The 18,847-nt window shown below is 36.1% G+C and overlaps 1 protein-coding gene across 5 annotated transcripts in view; it reads right to left on the bottom strand.

Annotated features, from left to right (window-relative positions):
• COL19A1 (collagen type XIX alpha 1 chain) overlaps positions 1 to 18,847 on the bottom strand; it is a 191,609-nt gene that overhangs the window by 81,861 nt on the left and 90,901 nt on the right. For all 5 annotated transcript variants that reach the window (XM_027644988.1, XM_027644991.1, XM_027644990.1 and 2 more), the window contains 3 exons: positions 17,249 to 17,302; positions 9,305 to 9,358; positions 8,577 to 8,612 (listed from right to left, as the gene is read on the bottom strand). In XM_027644988.1, coding sequence (XP_027500789.1) covers positions 8,577 to 8,612; positions 9,305 to 9,358; positions 17,249 to 17,302 — 144 coding nt within the window. The remainder of the gene's footprint in view (positions 1 to 8,576; positions 8,613 to 9,304; positions 9,359 to 17,248; positions 17,303 to 18,847) is intronic.

Below are 18,847 nucleotides of genomic sequence, written 5' to 3'. Positions count from 1 at the left end.
TGTCCAGGGATGGGGCATCTACCACCTCTCTGGGCAACCTGTTCCAATCTTTTACCAGCCTCACTGTGAAAAAACTTCATTATTATAACTAATCTAAATTGACCCTCCCTCAGTTTAATACCATTATGCCTTGACCTATTGTAACAGGCTCAACTAAGAAGTCCGTCTCCATCTTTTCTATAGGCCCCCTTCAGGTAATGAAAGGTAATTGAAATGATTCACTGTGTGTCACACTGATACTCTTGAACTGGCCAGAGGATGGGTATGGTGATGAGCAAAAGAATGTCTAGGAATGGCACAAGGCAAAGTGAGATATAAAAACAGCCTATTCCTGTGACATCAGACTGGCAGGAAAATATGATGCATCCTTAGAGGTGGCCTAATATGTATAGGATTTTTCTGACACTGCAAGGCCACCTTTGAGGTTGGAAGGTGGTAGCCTTCTACCTACTCCACAGAGAAGTGAACTAAAATAATGAACACAGTCTAAAAAGCCTGTTCCTGTCATGCACCAGGCAAGCCCCTTGGAGTTAGGTTCCTGAAAGAGCTTGAGGAACATGAAGTGTAAATGTCTTGAACGTTACCATGTAGCTTGCGAAAAAAAAAAATCAGTAAACGGGGGATGTGGTTAAGGGCATCTGAAACTTAGAAATTCTGACACAGTGAATGAGGATGGCTATGGAAAGAGATGAAGCATGATGCACAGGCAGGCATAAGAGGGCTGTACAAAATCTTGAATAAGGAGAGCAGCAACTTGTGAATTCCTTTATAAGAGGTAAATCGTAAAGGGAAGTGCTGACAAGGGAAAAGGTGCTGATTAGAATACAAAATAGAAAAAGCAAACACACTATGAAGTGTGTGCTGACAGATATTTAAACGAAATATCATCAAAGCTTAGTCTAAGCTTTACTTAAGGGTATCCAGGAAAAACAACAGATTTAAAAAATGCTGCAGTAGAATAAGTGAGCTTTTAAAAGAACTTGCTTGTCAGTGGAAGTACCAGTAGAAATTAACATTTTAATACTTAACAGCTAATATTTTTTGCAAGTATCAAGAGATAAAAGATAACAAGAATTATTTAACTTGAGATAGTAAAAGAAAAATGTGTTAGGAAGTGGCAGTACAAGTAGCTACCAGTTCAGCCTGTTAAGCTGTTTTATGTTTCAGAAGCTATTAATTTAAAATGTATGGGCCAGCATGTAGCTATCAGAAGCTGCTTACTATAGAAGGGCTAAAATCCTGTCATGTGACTCTGCAGATACAAAAATGTTTGTAAATACCTGATACATCACGACAAGCATCTGCAGAGACGTGGTGGAGACCTGGTTCATAAATTTAATTACTCAGAGTAACTGCCTAAACACATACTCTCAAAAAGCAAAGTTTTTATTGTGACCTCTCAGTAAATAAAACAAAGTTAAAAAAAAAATCCTTGCTGAAGTAGAAGAGTGAGGCTACTTAAAGTTGTTATTCATATTACTTATTACGGAAGCTTATGGTGGATACCAAGACAGTAAAATATTAGACAGGAATGTATATTTTTGGTATGCTGAAAGTTGCTTCAAAACACAGATGATAGTTTTTGAAGCAGAAGGTTACATAGCTGCCTTATGTACTTGTAGGTAGTGTTGCTGAAATACATTCCAAGTTGAAATATGTTTCCTTCTCAAAACATATAATGCAAATGCTAAAAATAACAAGGCAGGTCTAATTAAAGCACACAAATTATTTCCTTGTAGACCCTTTTGGTTGGTTTGTGTGTACTATACACAAACTACTCTCATCCAGTTATTTCTCACTGAATTCCAGCAAACATAAGACCTCAATTTTTACAAAGTAAATGCTACCTAGACAAGTCAAGTAAAGACAGAGATAGCCTAAATTAGGTTTGCAGAAACACCTTGTGCTAATGCAAGAATAGGTCGTTTTTTAACCATTAGAATATGCAAGCTTTTACAATGCTAAAACTTGCTACTTCAAAAACACCTAGCTATAATAGACATGATTTAGCTAAGGAATCTGAGAACATTTTGTTGATAAACAGAAAGGTATAGCCCTGCTGAAACAACATCAACACTAAAACACTTTTAAAAGCAAACTGGTGGGCAATTCCCACTGCAGGGGTTTGACCTAGTTTTTTAATGCACAATCCTTGTCAGGATAAGGAAAAGCCATCATACTGTTGAATTGTATATACAATGATCCTTCTGTAAGCTCCTCAAGCAGAGCAGCACAAAATCACACAATTCAACAGGTGATCACAGATTCCCAGATTCCTGACAAAGCACAACTTGTGATCACAGTGAATAACTGCATACTGACTAACCTGAAGAGCCTTCTCCAGCCACTCAAATACTGCTTGAGGGATGGATGGTACTGCTGTGGATGCACTGATGCAAGAACGTCACAGCATTCCAGACAGCATGCAACAAGATGCATTTCAATTAGGTCTTAAATGCATCTACTCATCAGGAGGTGTTTGCAGAAAACAAGTTCTGTTGTGCAGGTCATGACTGTCACTGTGATCCTTCTACCGTATTTTGAGGATATTTTTCTCTTGGGCCTATTTGTACCATATTGAGGGGATATAAACGGTTTCCTCTCAGGCAAAACCAGACTATCATACTCATCAAGCAAAGGAGCTGAAATATGAATACCTTCCCTGCAGTCAACATGGCTACAGTGTTGGTTTCTCAGGTATCTTCAAGGCAAGTTACTTGCTTTGGCTGTCCTGCTGCCCTACCTTGAAGCCCAAACAGGAGGGTGAGGAAGAGGGATATGACTATGATGGTTTCCTCTTCTTGTCCAAAGGACTACCCATTGCCCATCACATGGTAACACACAGAGCTCACAGACGCACCTCACTGTTACAAATATGTGGGAATATACAAATATGGGGAAAATGGCACAGGAAAATCACAGAAAGATAACTAATCTCCTGTTGTATTATTATCTATGAGGGAAATTGTACTACCTCTATCTTCACCATTTCCGAACATGACTTTGTCTCATTCACATCCTTACTGAAGTATATCCATTGTACACCATGTTGGTCTCAGTGTTACCATTCTGTTTTGCTACTAGGCCATTTTTCTTTCAAAACTGTGGCCAACCCATTTACTTCTTTGAGAAAGGAGACAGCATTTAGCAGAAGTATTTCAGTCTGCCAGAATACATGATCAGCCACATTTTCATGATAATTTATTACTGGAGCAAACAGGAAATATGTTCCTCACTGATCTCATTATGCTTTGGGTTTGGCTATTTCTTTAGCTCTCTCTGGTAACTTAACTCAAAATCTACGTTTCTTCAGAGAGAATCATTTCAAAGGGAAATTGGAAGAGCAATTTCACAGAAGTTCACACTTCATGAACATAGTACTTTTAATAAACATAGGCTTATTTGTGAGTAAAAAAACATTATTTAAAATTCTACAGAGTAATCTGAAATGGTTACATTGATGTCTATTGCATATGGGACTATTCTCAAATCATTCTTCTAATGGAGGACATATAAATTGCATTCATGCCAATTTAGCAGAATGAGAATTTTTGAAAAACAAATTTTATATGAAGCTAAGATATCAATCTTCACTTGTGCCTTCAGTATCAGTATTACTGCACAAAGAAGATAAATACTGGACTGTAACTGCTAAAACATTTTCTATATTAATAAAGAGGTAATCTTAATAGGATCTACTCCCATACTTAAAAAGTGCCTTTTGAAGAAGAGCATATTTGTGAGAGCTAAAGATCATTATATTCTATGCAAAACAACTGAACACTTTAGTATTGTCATGAAATTAATATACCTCAATTAAAAAAGCTCGAATAGACAAAATTCAGATTTTTCTTAGAGTATGTGCAAGAAAAGAAGAGATTTAGAATGAAAATGTAATTTTCTCTCTATACTTTCTTTATTAAGTAGAATTGCTTTTCTTTATGTCATTCCATGAAAAGAAAGTGAGGGTAATATTTGTTGAGTTGCTTACTAATGGAGGGTGTGTGTCTCCTTCTTTAGCTTCACATGAATAACTGAGGAAAAAGCTGTGTAATCTGTTGCTGATATTTCTTTACGAAGGGGAGAGCCAAAAGTTACAAGTGAAGCTTGCCCGGACCTGAATCTGCAACTTCCTCCCACAACCGCCTACATGCCACACTTGTGTGCCAGCTTCCTTTGGCTCCATTTAACCAGACCTAGGAGCCAACATTCCAACTATCTGTTTACTAAGCAAGTCTTGGGGACTTCTGTCTGTGACTGACTTAAGCCTCAGCTTCTGAGTAAACACTTGGTGCCATCTGGATGACTATTTTATAACTCCTGAAAGGGATAGGTCCGAAGGAACGTATGGATGGACGCTCGTTTTCCTCAGGAACCAAAAGCAGCGTATCGAGTGTCAAGAGGAATAGTTATCATATATTTTACAAGAGATGGCTACGCTACCTTCCCTCACCTGTCACTCTTCTGACACGGCACGCACAGGCTTAAGCTGGGGATACCAGAGAGGGCAAGCTGCAGAGCCAGCTGTGACCCTGCAGAAAACAGTCCCCAGCTTCTGCCACTAAATCCCATATTTTGACAAAGCCACACAACAGAGCAGTAAAATCCCTCCCGTTTCTTCTCTGAAGGTTCCTTAGCTACAGTACAATTGATCAGGGAACTTAAACTTTAAAAAAACCCCCACAGATTGCTGCATAAAGTGGACATAATAAAGGAGAAAAATTCAAAATATATTTGCAGCATTTATTCATAAGACACCTGAAAAGTACTAAAGAAAAGAGACACCTAGTACTTACAGAGAAATTCAGAACACAGCAGAGAAATTAAAGGCTGCATAAAGAACCAATCATGACTTTGGACTACTCCCATGAAACTACCATCATAGATGAGGAGACAAGATAAATATGTGTATCTGGACTTGCGTAGTGTTAACTGACTCCATAGAAACATAGGAAAACTTTACATCTTTACTAAAAGGGTTCAAATATGCACGTATATATGTAAAATTTACAATAAAATGCATTTGTGTGAAAAATGCCTGAATCAAACAAATATACTTAAAACTATTGAAATTACTAATTTCATTAGAATTTTACATAAAGCCTATAAACTTTTTCATGTATTTCTTTTTACAGCTTAGCATATTTTGTGCTACAATGCTGTTTCTTTTTTCTAATTCTTTATGCATGATTGATGAAATCATATTAACAGAACTTCTATATGTGCCTTGAAGAAATGTACAGAAACATATTCAACTCTAATCCCATCTCTTTCTGAATTCTCTACTATTGCTGCAAGTAAGAAATTTTGTTAAGTGTGCATGTCTTAGAATTTCAGTATGAAATTTCTGTTAAGGACATTGAACAGGATGATCCAGAGCTCTACCATTTTTTAGATCAATGCACTTTATGAGCTATGAAATTTCTATTTCAAACTCATAAAATAATTTTTGCAACTTAAAAATCAGTGGTATTATTTCCTCTGTTTTGCAGTTTGGCATATCCTCGTGTACCTAATAGGTTGTTACAGCTGTTGGGTATTTATGAATTCTGCCATACATACTACCTCAAAGTATCCCTCATTCCAAACGATAACGGCTATATCTGTCAGCTGAACACTTAAAAATACAGGTTTTTCCTCCAAGTACTGGCAACTTCATTCTCTTCCATATTTTCTCATGTTTCCACGCTTCTCATGGTTCTGAGTAGTGGGGGATTTCCTACTCATCAGCGATGCCTGAACATTTTTAGACACAGAGTCACTGACATATTTTAGACTTTTGCAGGTACCAATAGCACAGAAAAATGAAAAAACAAGAGTTTCTACTATTTGCTGTTAAATATCCCTGTAAATTACCTACAGACAACTCTCCCTGGACCAAAGGACCACGAACCAGCTGTTTGGAAATAAATGCAGTGAAGCAGTCTCAGTCTTTTGCCACCTTCACACTCCCTATGCTGAGGACAGGACCATGACACAGGTCTGTGTATGGGGAGAATGTTCTGACCCTGAACGACATTGCTGATGGTCTAGTTTATACTGATTCTAGAATATACTATAGATCTCCTCAGCTTATTCCACTGATGTGTGATTTCTATGGAAATTTCTAGGAATGGAAAAGCTGTACAGGGCAGCAGAGCTCTGTATAACACCATCATTTTCTGCCTGTTTCACTGTGCAATTGAACTGAGGCAGAAGATCGGTGACCCAGGCCCAGTTGGAGCAAAAACAAGTCCCTTTTAATATTCCCTCTCTCCCTGCCCAAAAGTCACATTTTGGACTTAGCTCTAACAGTGTGTCATAATTTTCACTCCTCTTCCCTCCTTGCCCCTCAGCACAATAATTTATTTATCTTTTGCATAAAAATAAATAATTTTCAAATTAGGAAAACATAAATATGACTATAAGCAGAGGATAAATTTATGACACTATGCCTGAGTCCCAAATGAATGGAACATTTTAAAACTTTGCTTTAACTGAAACATTTATGCCACATTTTGAGTATAACAGCATGAATGGTCCTGACATAATACGTTCTCATTAAGTGACACATGGATCTTGACATTATCTGACCTACTTCTTATTCACAGCGAGATATGACATCTTCCTTTCATGATTATATATTGTAGGAGTCATGGCCACACAGAAGTCACACAAATAAAACAACTCTGAGGACTAGATTTTCCCCTAGCCACCATCATTCATGTCATTCATCTTCTTTTAGCTCTTGCCAGCAGAAACGCGTGACTATTTACAGTGGCAGGGAGAGAAAGCCTTCCTGCTGAGCCATATATTCCCACACTGTTGTAATCTGTCTTCAAACTGCTAAACCCTTATCTCTTCTCTCAGCAGCTACATGAAAACCACATTTCAGTATGTCAGTTACTAACATCCCTCTGCTTTCCGAAAAGTTAAATATTTTCTTTTAAAAACTGTGAAGACAACCATCAGTGAATGTACCGACACAGAGACATCTTGCTCTGCCTGTATTGACTGAACTAAAACATTTGCACAGCATTCTATAATCAAAGAAATGCAATTCTTTAATAGTCCATTTTATGAAAGTGAATCACATCAGGTACAGAAAGAGTAAGTTCAGTCAATTTGAAAGCAGCTTTTGATTTTCGATATTGTACTACTGACCTCCAAGTACAATTCTTAGGTAAGATAAGTGTCCACAACTGCAGCTTAACACAACGAACCCATTCAGAAGAGGAACATATCCAGGTGCTTCTATCAGAATGGATGTCATAATTTTTCCACAATTTACATAAAAAATGCTCTTGTAGCACACACAAAATAGATATCCTCAGTTCTTTTTCCTATCTTATCCTCAGACGTGTTTTATTCCTATTTCAATGATCCCTTCAAGGCCTGTAAGAATCTATCTAAAGCAAAACCTACTCCAATCCATCCACTGCAGTAACAATCCTATTGCAGTTTACTACTAATATTTCAATATTAACTCTTCCAACACACTTTTGACTGTATACTCAAGAGCCGAAGGACATAAATGGACCTGTTTACCTCTAGCAAGACATGAACTACAGTAAGGAGTCACTGATCTTGGGACACAGTACTAACTTATCCCCAGAAAATCAAGATACAGAATATTTAGACTTCATCATCCAAAAAACAAGTACCATAAAACATGGCAACTTAATTTTGAAGCCTTAAGAGTAGAATTTATCTTTATCATATGGGGTTCTGGTTATATCCTTCCATGTTTGTAAGATCTAATGGAGGTCTTTGCTGCTATGGTCTTGGAAATTAAAAGAGTGAAAAGACAATATATAATAATTTACATTATGAATGACAGTCCTTATGAAGTTTATTTAGGATTACATGGGTAATATGAATAGTGTAGAAGTAGTTCACAACACTGAGTTATGGGGAAGAGTTACTGATATTGTGAAACTACAGCCTGGGAATTTGGGAGCTGCTGCCTATTTCTTTTTTTTTCATTTTTCCTGTGCTCTTTTGCACCATTCTGCATTGGTTTTATCCAAATAGACTATCCTTTATGGGAGGGCTTCTCCTTTCATTTCATGAACACAACCACTAGAATTCAAGCAGAATTTATTACTTTTACAAAGCAAAACTTGCCCTGGAGAATTTTAGGGACAGTTTTCTTCAGGCTTTATACATGCTTGGGGCAAGGATCATTGCAAGAAAATCAAGAACATCTTCCACCATCTATATAGCACTATCTAGCCTACAGTCTGATACTGTATCTTAAAAGCACTAGTAATTTTTGCAAGCTTTACTGAAAAATGTTTTTCACTAAAAATAACAAGGGAATTCTTTCATTTCAACAAGCCTATACTATTTATACACAGAATAAACAACATAATATTCTTGTTAGCATTTGGTGGGAAACAAGATGTTTTAAATGTACTTTTTTTATATTTACAGAATTCCTTTCAGAAGCCATATAGAAAATGCTGAGGCACTCTAAAGAGAGGGACATGGCTCTTATGTTTATTAGGGAAAGTATTTACACTGCAAATAAGTGAAAAATGTGCAGCATTTCTTAGGGATTTTCTTTTGTTTGTTTCTGTTTTACATGTACTCACACTCAAGGCAGCTGGTCCTGGAGGTCCTGCATCTCCCTAGTTAAAACAGGAGAGTAAATAAATCAGCAATCTCTTTAGTTAAATATATTTGACCTCTAGTCATTTTAGAGAATATGCACCACTGCAGAAGTAATTTCAGTATAATCATCAAACATGTTCATTATGAAAATGTGTGAGTAAAGGGATATTCTTTTCCAGTAATGGCAGACATATACACAGTTTGCCACAGGTTAAAGGGAAAAAAAAATGCCAAGCCTCTGCATAAATGACTCACAGCTATAAAAAAAAAAAAGCAATCCTTCAAAACACATTTGCATATGTTAAGTTACAAGCTGCAGCTTACATGCACAAGGTGGCTGCTGAAATCAGTGTGACAGCTCACATATTCAAAGACATCTGACTGTGTAAAACATTCACAGAATTAGGTTGCTGAGGTACGAATCACATTTGAGACCTTCAGGTTTAGTTCATGGGAGCAAACAAGAACATCCACAGAGTAATTCAGAACCAAATTCAGTCTCCTGCTCAGAACTCCTTTTAAAATTTGTTGTGATAAAGAATACTTGTCTTCTGCATTTAGTCAGCCTGTATTCATATTCTTCAACCCTTAAGTTACACAAATGGCAGCAGTGGGTGTTTGTCACACATAGTTATGGCAATGTGTTCACAATTGAAGAATGTCACGCATACTCACATATACATACAACTTAATAGATTTAAAAAAGTACCTTTTCTCCTTTCGGACCAGCCACACCAGGTCTACCAGGGTCACCTTTTAGTCCCTGGGCAAAGAAAAGAAATGCTGATTTGTTGTCATCTGTGAAAAATGTTGGACTAAATCCTCCAGTGCTTTAAATTACTATATACTAAACAGTTAAGCCTTAAAATCCTATCCCATTATTAGCACTATCTCAAAATCCTTCATTTTCATTATTTTGTGAACAGACAGATATCTATCGAAGACCACATGTATCTTCAACACATAATTAAACATATAAAGCCAGTCTACTTTATTGTGCCCCATTATGGCAAGTAGCAAGTAGAAATGCAAAGTTCCTTTGAAGTAGGTCTGTGTCTTGGATGGCCAACAAAGATAAAATAGAATACTAGACAGTACTAGTACATTCACTTAAACACCTCTAAAACTGGGAAAGAGGCAGAGATGGACAGAGAACTGCAGAGTCCATGTTTCAAGTAGCAATGCTGAGCTGGTGAGCTACAGGAAGGTACAGCTCAGAGCTGCTGCACATCTTCTAACACTCTCATCTTCACCAGTGTTTGAAAAGGCAACTAGAGAAATAATTGATTCTTTCATACTTCCTTCCTTACTTCTGCCTTCAACTAGAGAAGCAAATAACTATTGCCTAGCCTTACACATTACACATGCAGCAACTTCACACGTGCAGGGGCAGAGCGGTTTGGGTTGGAAGAGACACTTAAAGGTCACCTAGTCCAACCTCCCCTATAACCAACAGGGACATTGTCAACTGGATCAGGTTGCTCAGACCCCCATCCAACCCAACCTTGAACGTTTCCAGGGATGGGGCATCTACAACCTCTCTGAGCAAACTGTTCCAGTTTTCACCATTTTTATTGTAAAGTATTTCCTATTTATACCTATTCTGAATCTACCCTCTACAATATCTATTATACAGCTCTTCTGCTAACAAGTTCTCACCAGAAGCACTCAAAAAAAAAATAAAAATCTTTAGCACCCAGCACATAATCTTTGTGGTCTTCTTGCAAAAAAAAAAAAAAAAAAAAAGGAAAAGCAAGAGGTTTTGAAATATGCCCAGCAATTTCAACCCATTCTGCAGCAACAATTGAACTTAATTCTCGTGCTGGACAAACCTACCAGGAACTCATTTTTGCTTAAGCCAAGAGCTTTGCTTGTGTCTTCCCTCTGATCACTGCTTTAGCAGCAAGGGACAGGAGACCATGTACAAGTTCAAAGATTTCACTTAGAAATGAAATGGCAACAGTGTAGGCAATATAGGACAGAATCATAATGAGATACCACACAACTAGGCCACCATCGTTATTATTCTGGAGGTTAAATAGGACAAGGACAGAAAAGATTAATCTACATCTGAATTACGGTTTACAAACTAAAGTTGTTCTTGGCTCCCTTTTTGTCCTTGCAAACTCTCTTCCTCAGTTTGCAATTATTGGAAAGATAGAGACAACTGGCACAAAAATGGTAACTAACATCTGTGCCTTGGTGGGTGCAGAAACATTAAATCAGTGAGTGTTCTAAATACTGCGTATTTGTGCAACTTCACTTCCTGCTAAAATTACATTAATTCACCATCTGGAAGGAACATCATTTAGAACTATATGAGCATTTAAGTACCCACTTTGGATTAAATTTGTGGTTGTTGTAAATACCCCTGATTTAGCTTTGATTTGTCCTTTATTAAGCTTGCCAAATACGTAATAGTTAAATCAGAAGTAGTTTTGCTGTTTGAACTTAAAAAATGTGATAGGCAGATGGATTCAAAAACCAAGCCAAAAAATTGCTTTCTTTTTACAATCTGCATATTTATGACATAGCCTTAATATTGTCCCCATTTACTACATTTTACTTTCCACCTCCTCCTCAAAGACTGCATAAAACACAGCCACTCCATATTCTAAAAGCCATTTTAGGGATTTTTCAGGTATGCAAACTGTATGGATTTGATTCAAAATCGATACTAGCAAATCAGCAGTGGAACAATATGCATGAGTTTAAGAATTAGTTCTCAGGCTGTATGTTTACAGAAGAGAAAAGATATCACTAAAAAAATCTGCAACTCACAGGCGGTGATATATATCTTTGTGTCTCTACTGAATAGAAAAGGCAACTGCAAATGAAAGATACTGAGCCTGAGCCATGCACTGTCAAACTATGAACATAATTTTTCCTAATTGCTGTGTTTAAAGCTTTTAGTAGTGCTCCTGCAGAGCACCTCGGTGAGGTATGTAGTCTGACAGCTACTGCAGAGATGATGACCACAGAAGCTGACCTCAAATAAAAAGAACAAGGGGAAACTACATGTTTGACAACAAGCCTTGCAGTGTTTGAAGGTGGATTTTTAAGGACCCAGGAAGATTTATATATAATGTATTTATTCTAAAATACTTGAATTAGCTTTTATTTGCAGTTTAAAACCCCAAGAAAGAAAAGTAGTATCAGAAAAAAAAATTGCTTAGAATGCTATCCCATTAGAAGCATTTCTGGTTCTCCTACACATTATATATACATTTAAAAAATATTATAATCTTAATAAGTTCCTGACATACTGAATGCTTGAAAAAAACACATCTGGGACTGCACTATGCCTATTCTTTCTTAGAGTGACCCTTCTGAAGGTGCTGAGAGGTTTAGCTGCTGCTCATTCTCCAAAATGTCATAAGAATTCCTGTGCTAAGTCAAATGTGTAGCCCCTTCTAGCGCAGTACAGTATGGTATCCTGTCTTTGGCAGACACCAGAACAGGATGCTTCAGTAAAATGAATGTGGTTATCTGGACAGCTATAATTTGGATGACTTTAGATTAAACCTTAAATTAGAAAAGCTTGTTTTCTGCAATATTTTACAAGAACAAGGTCAGTTTTGAAAACTAACAAGTTTCTATCAATCTACGGAGTCTGCTATCAGATTTGCCAGGAATTCAAGAACTGCCTAAAAATTCCATTAACAGAGAGTAAACGAACTATTGAATTCTATACCAATCTAATTCTACCTTTTTGGGACCAGTTCATGAACAGTCTTCAGCTGCTGTGTTTTCTCCTCTGTAAGGACTACAGCTTGGTCTTTTTACCGGTCACAGTAAAGTTACATTATGGTTCCTCTACGGATGCCAAAATGCAAAGTGAACATTAGAATATATACGTATAAGGCTGATTCAAAGCTAACAAGATAACAACACTGGAAATAGCAGAAGTGAAAAATGTTCTATATATAAATAAAATAAGACAGGTAACTGTAACACGATTATATTGCAAATGTCAGTAAGGATATGAAGTCAGAAATATTGGGTCCAGTGGGGGAAAGATTAAACTAGAGGCAGATTTTTGGTTGGAGGTGATGACAATGGTATTATTTCTCATGGAATGAAGGAAAAATAGATAAAACAGGTAAAATGTACCATCAGCTGACATCAGCCACTCTTCTCAGTGAAAAAAACGCAAAAATCAGCTGGACCTCAACCAGAGGACTTCAGCAGTTCCACATGAGCCAAGTGTTGCCCACTGGAACTCCATCTATTTGTACAGCATATGCCATGCTGCACACATGTGACAATGGAACATGCTGTAAGATTGCCATAATATTTTTAGGAGAACTGATTTTTCACTCTAAAAGATATCTGTCGGGAAAAACATAATTTGTTGTTTACAATTCACTGGCCTGCATTAAGAATAATCTGGTTCAATTTCACATCAGGTTAAAATCTCCTAGAACAATACATATTATCTAATGTACTGGAAATACAGTACACAGTCCAACACCCTAAACAATGATGTTTATACACTGTTATAGATCAAATCAGTTTACTGAGTAGCGGAACTTGGAAATACTCTAACGACTAAGAACAGAACTACATTTTCTTCGCGGGGCAACCTTAAAATCTAAAGATAAAATAGAATTCTACACTAACCACAGCTTCAGAGTCAGCTGTACAACGCCAAGTTGTATAAGTTGGGATAACTTTTCTAATTTAGTGAAGTATTTTCAAAGCTCAAAACTTTTTCAGTTTATCTTTCATGTACTTTAAAACATTGTCATTGCTCTTTTCTCATTAATGTAATTCAAAACCTTCAAATTGGTACACTACTAGAATTTACTGTCCCCTGAGCAATGTCTACTATCTCCTTATACTTTAGTTCCTAACAGAATTCTCAGACTCTAGAAAGAACAAATATCATTACCAACTTCATCCTTTCAAGCAATAGGTTTCTTCCCTTCCTATCCATGTGTTTCCTTGCAATGCTAATGCTAAAAGAGTTCAAGATTAGACAGACAGGCCCTGAGGGTGTGAAGGTAAATAACTGTTACGATCATATCAAGACACTGTATCCCTTTAAAAATGTTCATACTTCTGTTTACCTTTTCCCACATGTATAAAAATAAAAAGGTCTGATATGTTTTCCATCTTTGATTGAAAACCTGGGATTTTCTTCATTGCTTACTGAACTTTAGAGATCCATCCTTTGACATCAGGTACATAAGGAATAAGAACATTTTATGTAGGAAAATTTTAGAAAAGTCACTTATGGTATTACCTTCTCCAGCAGAAGAAATAAAAATAACTAGTTAAACACTTGGTTTAATGTATATACTAGATTTTAATTTCAGCTTTGGTTTTTTTGGTTGTGGTTATTTTTTTTTCCAATTTACAAGAAAGACACTAATCTTCCACTATCTATGCATGACACATGCATGATAAAACTTGATGTTTTCTCTTACTTTTGCTGAAGGACTGAATTTATGTTGGCAAATAGTAATTGGCAGTGTCTCAGGTTATTCATTCCTACCAGCACCACTGATCAAGAAAATTACAACTCAAAAAAGCATCTAAAAGTTTCAGTAATAAAGATTTTCTTTTCATTTCAGTTCAACTGGCAAGAATATGAATATAACATAGATCTTACTCCATATATAGTTTCATGGATATTTATATTGCAAATTTGTCCTTATTCCACATGGGATATGAATGTATTTATCAGAGTTTCTTTCAGACAGTGTCTCTATAAGGCCCCACTTGCTACAGTGATACAAATGACAGCATTATTACAGAATCACAGAATCATTAAGGTTGGAAAAGAACTCCAAGATCATTGAGTCCAACCTTTGACTTATCACCATCTTGTCAGCTAGACCAAAGAATTCATAACTCCTCAATTACAAAAGCAGGCAGGTCTCGCATCCAAATGTAAGACAAAATATCTGAAAGAGTGGTGGAGGGAAGCAACATATAAAAAAATTACAGGATTTTAGTGGCAGCAATGTGGCACCTGAGTGTAATGTCAAGTGGCTAAAATAGTCTCAAGGGATAAATGAGACATACTACTTAAATTGGCTGTTCATCCTATACAGGCAAATACCTGCTTACAGGTATAATGTGAACATGTAGCACAGGAGGAATATATTAGTAATATGTTATTTATGACTACTCCTTAAGAAACCAAAAACAATGGCAACCACATTAGTAGTATTTACAGTAAGCATTCACGTTGTCAGATGGATTTTGAATGATGTCCTAGACTGGGACACGGCACTATAAATTTTGGCTCAGATTCCTGGCGTGATGAACTGGGAGATGTGCAGAACAGTTAAATATATTCACAGTTCCTGCCTCAAAACCTGACTCTCAGTGAGATTGACCCAGTTAGCACAACCAGTGAGGGATGAGAGAATTAAAACTTTCTAGGTATAGGATCATCATTACAAAAAACCTAGTCTCCAAATCAGGTCTGGTTTCCCTCTGCCATGCTACTTCATTCTAGAAAGAACTTTCTGTACAGCTAGGAAAACATGAGTAGCAACAGCAAGCAAAGCTGTCTGTGACACCTACTTTCCTGATTTTGGTAAAAATACATTCAAATATGTTTCTACCATTTGTGCAAGATAAAATGTTCAGTCATCATCTTAAAGTTCTTCGCTCATGAGGATGGAAATCCTCACTCCCCAGGAAGAGACAACAGCTGCCAGCAGACTTTTAAGTGTTTTCAGGTTTTCTTTATACATCACTGAAGATTAAACCAATGTAAGTAGATTAACTTGATTATTTTAGAAATATCAGATGTTACATTTCTATATACAGAATGAGTTAGAGACACATTGATAGCAACAAAGAGTGAATGATGCACAGTCCTTTAAATTTAATGACTGGCATCTCCATGCACAGTGATAACTGAATCCAAAACATTTTATGTAAGTGTTGTTAAAAAGGAATTATGTGTGGATTCAAATAATACAATGTTATATTGCCTTGTGCAATTTTACTTCCAAACTGTTTTAATGACTGTTCCCACAATGATAATGTACTGTTTCTTGACACATTGCAATAGTTCAATAAATATTTAAAATTATAAATGTTCAGTGTTTTTCACTTTCACAGTGCCACTATGTTAAATATGTCCTGAAGTTCGTCAGATACTTAGTACATCTTGCTCTTTCTAAAAGGTTGATGGAATAAGATCCCATGTAGTAAAGGAGATCATGTAAGACCAACACAGAAATGTCACCAGGGCTATGGAAAGAAACACAGATGTGTTTTTTCCATGCTGTCAGCATATATGTATGCGTGACAGAAGTATATGGTTCACCTTTACAGACAGGCAGGCTACAAGAGAACATCACTTTGAATATCTAAATGTAGTTTCAGCTTAGTACATAGTATACATTTTCATATGAAAGACATATACTATTACTTAAAAATAGATCAATTTATCGTTCACGAAGCCTAGCCATGATGATGACATTATAATAAAGCAAAAATAGGAAAAATATTTTTATGGTTACAGTGTGAATTAAAAGCCAGGTGTTGTAAAATTTCATAATTACGTAGTCTGTTTTACTGCATTTTCAGTAGACCTGGCTAGATTGCCATAGTATTTTTGTGTCAGATGCTGACCCTTTCACCCTTTTGCTAAAGTTGCTTTAAAAGGTACTGCTGAATGATTTTTCCAAATCCTGTGTCTGGATTCTAATCCTAATGTGAGTCATTCCCCATCTGTGAGATGCTCTCTGCCTTCAATTGCAATGGTTTGCAACTGGAGAGTAAACAGTATCCTTCATTGAAACTTAAAGCCAGGGTGACCCCCAGGAAGGTCAAGAGGGAGACTGGAGGGGAAGAGGGGATAAAAAACCCCAGCTTGCTTGACTTTATTGTTATGTTTTTAAAAAAATCTTTTGAAATCATGCTGATTGACCATTTTAGTATTGTATTGAAAAAAAAAATCTGATTTTCTGACCTCTCATCTTGGTTTCATATATACAAAAATAAATGAAAAATTAAAAATAAAATAGGCAAAAGTAAGGTTTACTAGTGGGCATATCTAAGCTCATGCAAGCTCATGTTCAAACTTGAATGTGAACTCAGTGATCAGGATTATCCAGTATTTTTAGACACAGACTCAAGCTTTAACTTAAATATGGACCAGTCCAGTTAACTAAGTAGGCAGCAAAATGTGGCAGTGAAATAAAAAGTGAAATTTTGACTCTATCACACAAGACACAAGCCACAGTGAGTGACCCAAAGCTCTCACCCATGAACAGCTAACAGCTTGTCTATTTTCCTTTACAGAAAGCAAAGTTACAGGTCTAGCTTTACCCTGCCTCCCAAAGTACCCTCTTTTCCAACACATTATCCAACTAGTAATGATTTTCATTTATATTATATTGCTTTAACCCCCACGCTTGTTTCAGTTTATTTCCTGAGCCCTCAGCAGAAATATAATGGAATCTACCAGATCCTTGCCCACAGTTCTCCTGTCCGACATTAAGCCCTAAGAACTGCTATCTCACACGAATGTATCTCTTCTTCTTTCCCTATTATCTTGTGGATATTAAATCTCCAGGTACACAATTTCTAAATCACTCTCCTTACATAAATTCTGAATTACATTGCTTAACTGTCTACCCAAAAGTTTGTAACTTGACTGTTTCACTATCATGCAGTTTACCTCTGTTCCATGAATGCCTTCTGGTCCTGGTTCTCCTTTATCTCCTTTTTCACCCTAAAAGAATAAATAATTATTTTATTATATATACACAAGACAAATACTAATTGATGATGCTTTTTAACAGGAAAAATATTTTACCATTTTTTTCTGCTCTACATGAAGTGCTACATATGCATTGCTGGATGTATAGGCAAAATTATTTCTTACATTCCAACAGAAATTCTTTTTAAATAAATGCCTCTGAAAAATGTCTAACACTCTGATAGCTACAGTTTTCTGTACTTCATAGTGTCATTGAACACCCATAAAGACTCACGACAGAAAAACATTCTTGATTCTTGCTATATTTCAAGAACATGGTGATGAAACAGAACATAAAAACAGGGAACAGTTTTATTTTTGAAAATCTTAATATTAACATTACATTTTTTTTTAACTCTGAGACTCTTTTTTAATAAAAAATTCTTGTTTTAAGTATCTGATAAAAAACCTCTCCTCAATATTAACATTTGTCTTTGACTTTGAAAAATGTAAACAACTTTTGTTCTGAAAATTTTCTCACAAGCATGAAAATTACCAACATTATTAATCAAAATTTTAAAAATGATGGGAAGGATCCTCCAGAATAGACTATAGCTGGTTAATTTGTTTGCTTATGAAATACTGACTACAAAACAGAGTATTCTTGTAGCATACATGACAGAATTCAGTTCTGTATTAATTCTAACTACTTTGTTATTCTACCTAACACATATTTCATCAGAGTGAACAAAATACGCCTGCTAAAGAAGCATAATTTAAGAGAAAATGTCTTCAAGAACCAACAAGCTTAAGCAGTTCTATAATTGCATCTCTTTCACTCAACCGAACTTTGTCAAATAACTAATCATAAAGTAACAGGATTCTATAATTCTGATAGAAGTGCAAGGACTGACTTCATTAGAGTCCAAGCTCTTCATATAAATCAAAGAAAACAAACAGCCCTGCACTGAATTTCCATTATCTCCAGGGGACTACATTTGTCTGAGCAGAGCCTATTCATTACATCAGCATCATCTTCATAATTCTGTTAGGTAAATGGCATTGAACTGAGATCATTCAGTTAACTCCATTTGTGATACAGCCCTGATTCAGAGCAATTCCTCCAGTGGCAATGACAGAGGGCATTTCATCTAATAATCAGTTTTGCAAAATGAGTTTGTATGAGCTTTGTCAAACAACTGAAGACTACTAACAAATTAGCAGCGACTAACTGTGAATTTAATAATCCCACTCAAAAGATGGCTTTGCTGGTTCAGTGTTTCCATTTTAATACATCTTGTTGATAACAAACTTAATGCTACACATTAGCCTGAATCATACTGTCAAGGTTTTTCTTCAAGTATTCCCTTTCTTGTTTGTCAAAACTCCCCCAGAAAAACCAACCAGATAAATTTGTGCATTTATTGCAGAAATTTAAATGACACCAAACAGTTATAGGAATTTAACACTTATTATTTTACTATGTTTAAACTAAAAAGTCCTCTTTGTTCTATGGATTAAGGCACTTTCACTGTCAGTTTAAAAAAAACCAGTTGAAGTCCCAAGGGTACTATTCTT

Source organism: Corapipo altera, unplaced genomic scaffold (genome assembly GCF_003945725.1).
Source record: "Corapipo altera isolate COAL_440 unplaced genomic scaffold, ASM394572v1 2, whole genome shotgun sequence".
Lineage (NCBI taxonomy): Eukaryota > Metazoa > Chordata > Aves > Passeriformes > Pipridae > Corapipo > Corapipo altera.
The sequence above is the reverse complement of the archived record's forward strand: the minus strand, read 5'-3'. Positions and strand labels throughout refer to the sequence as shown.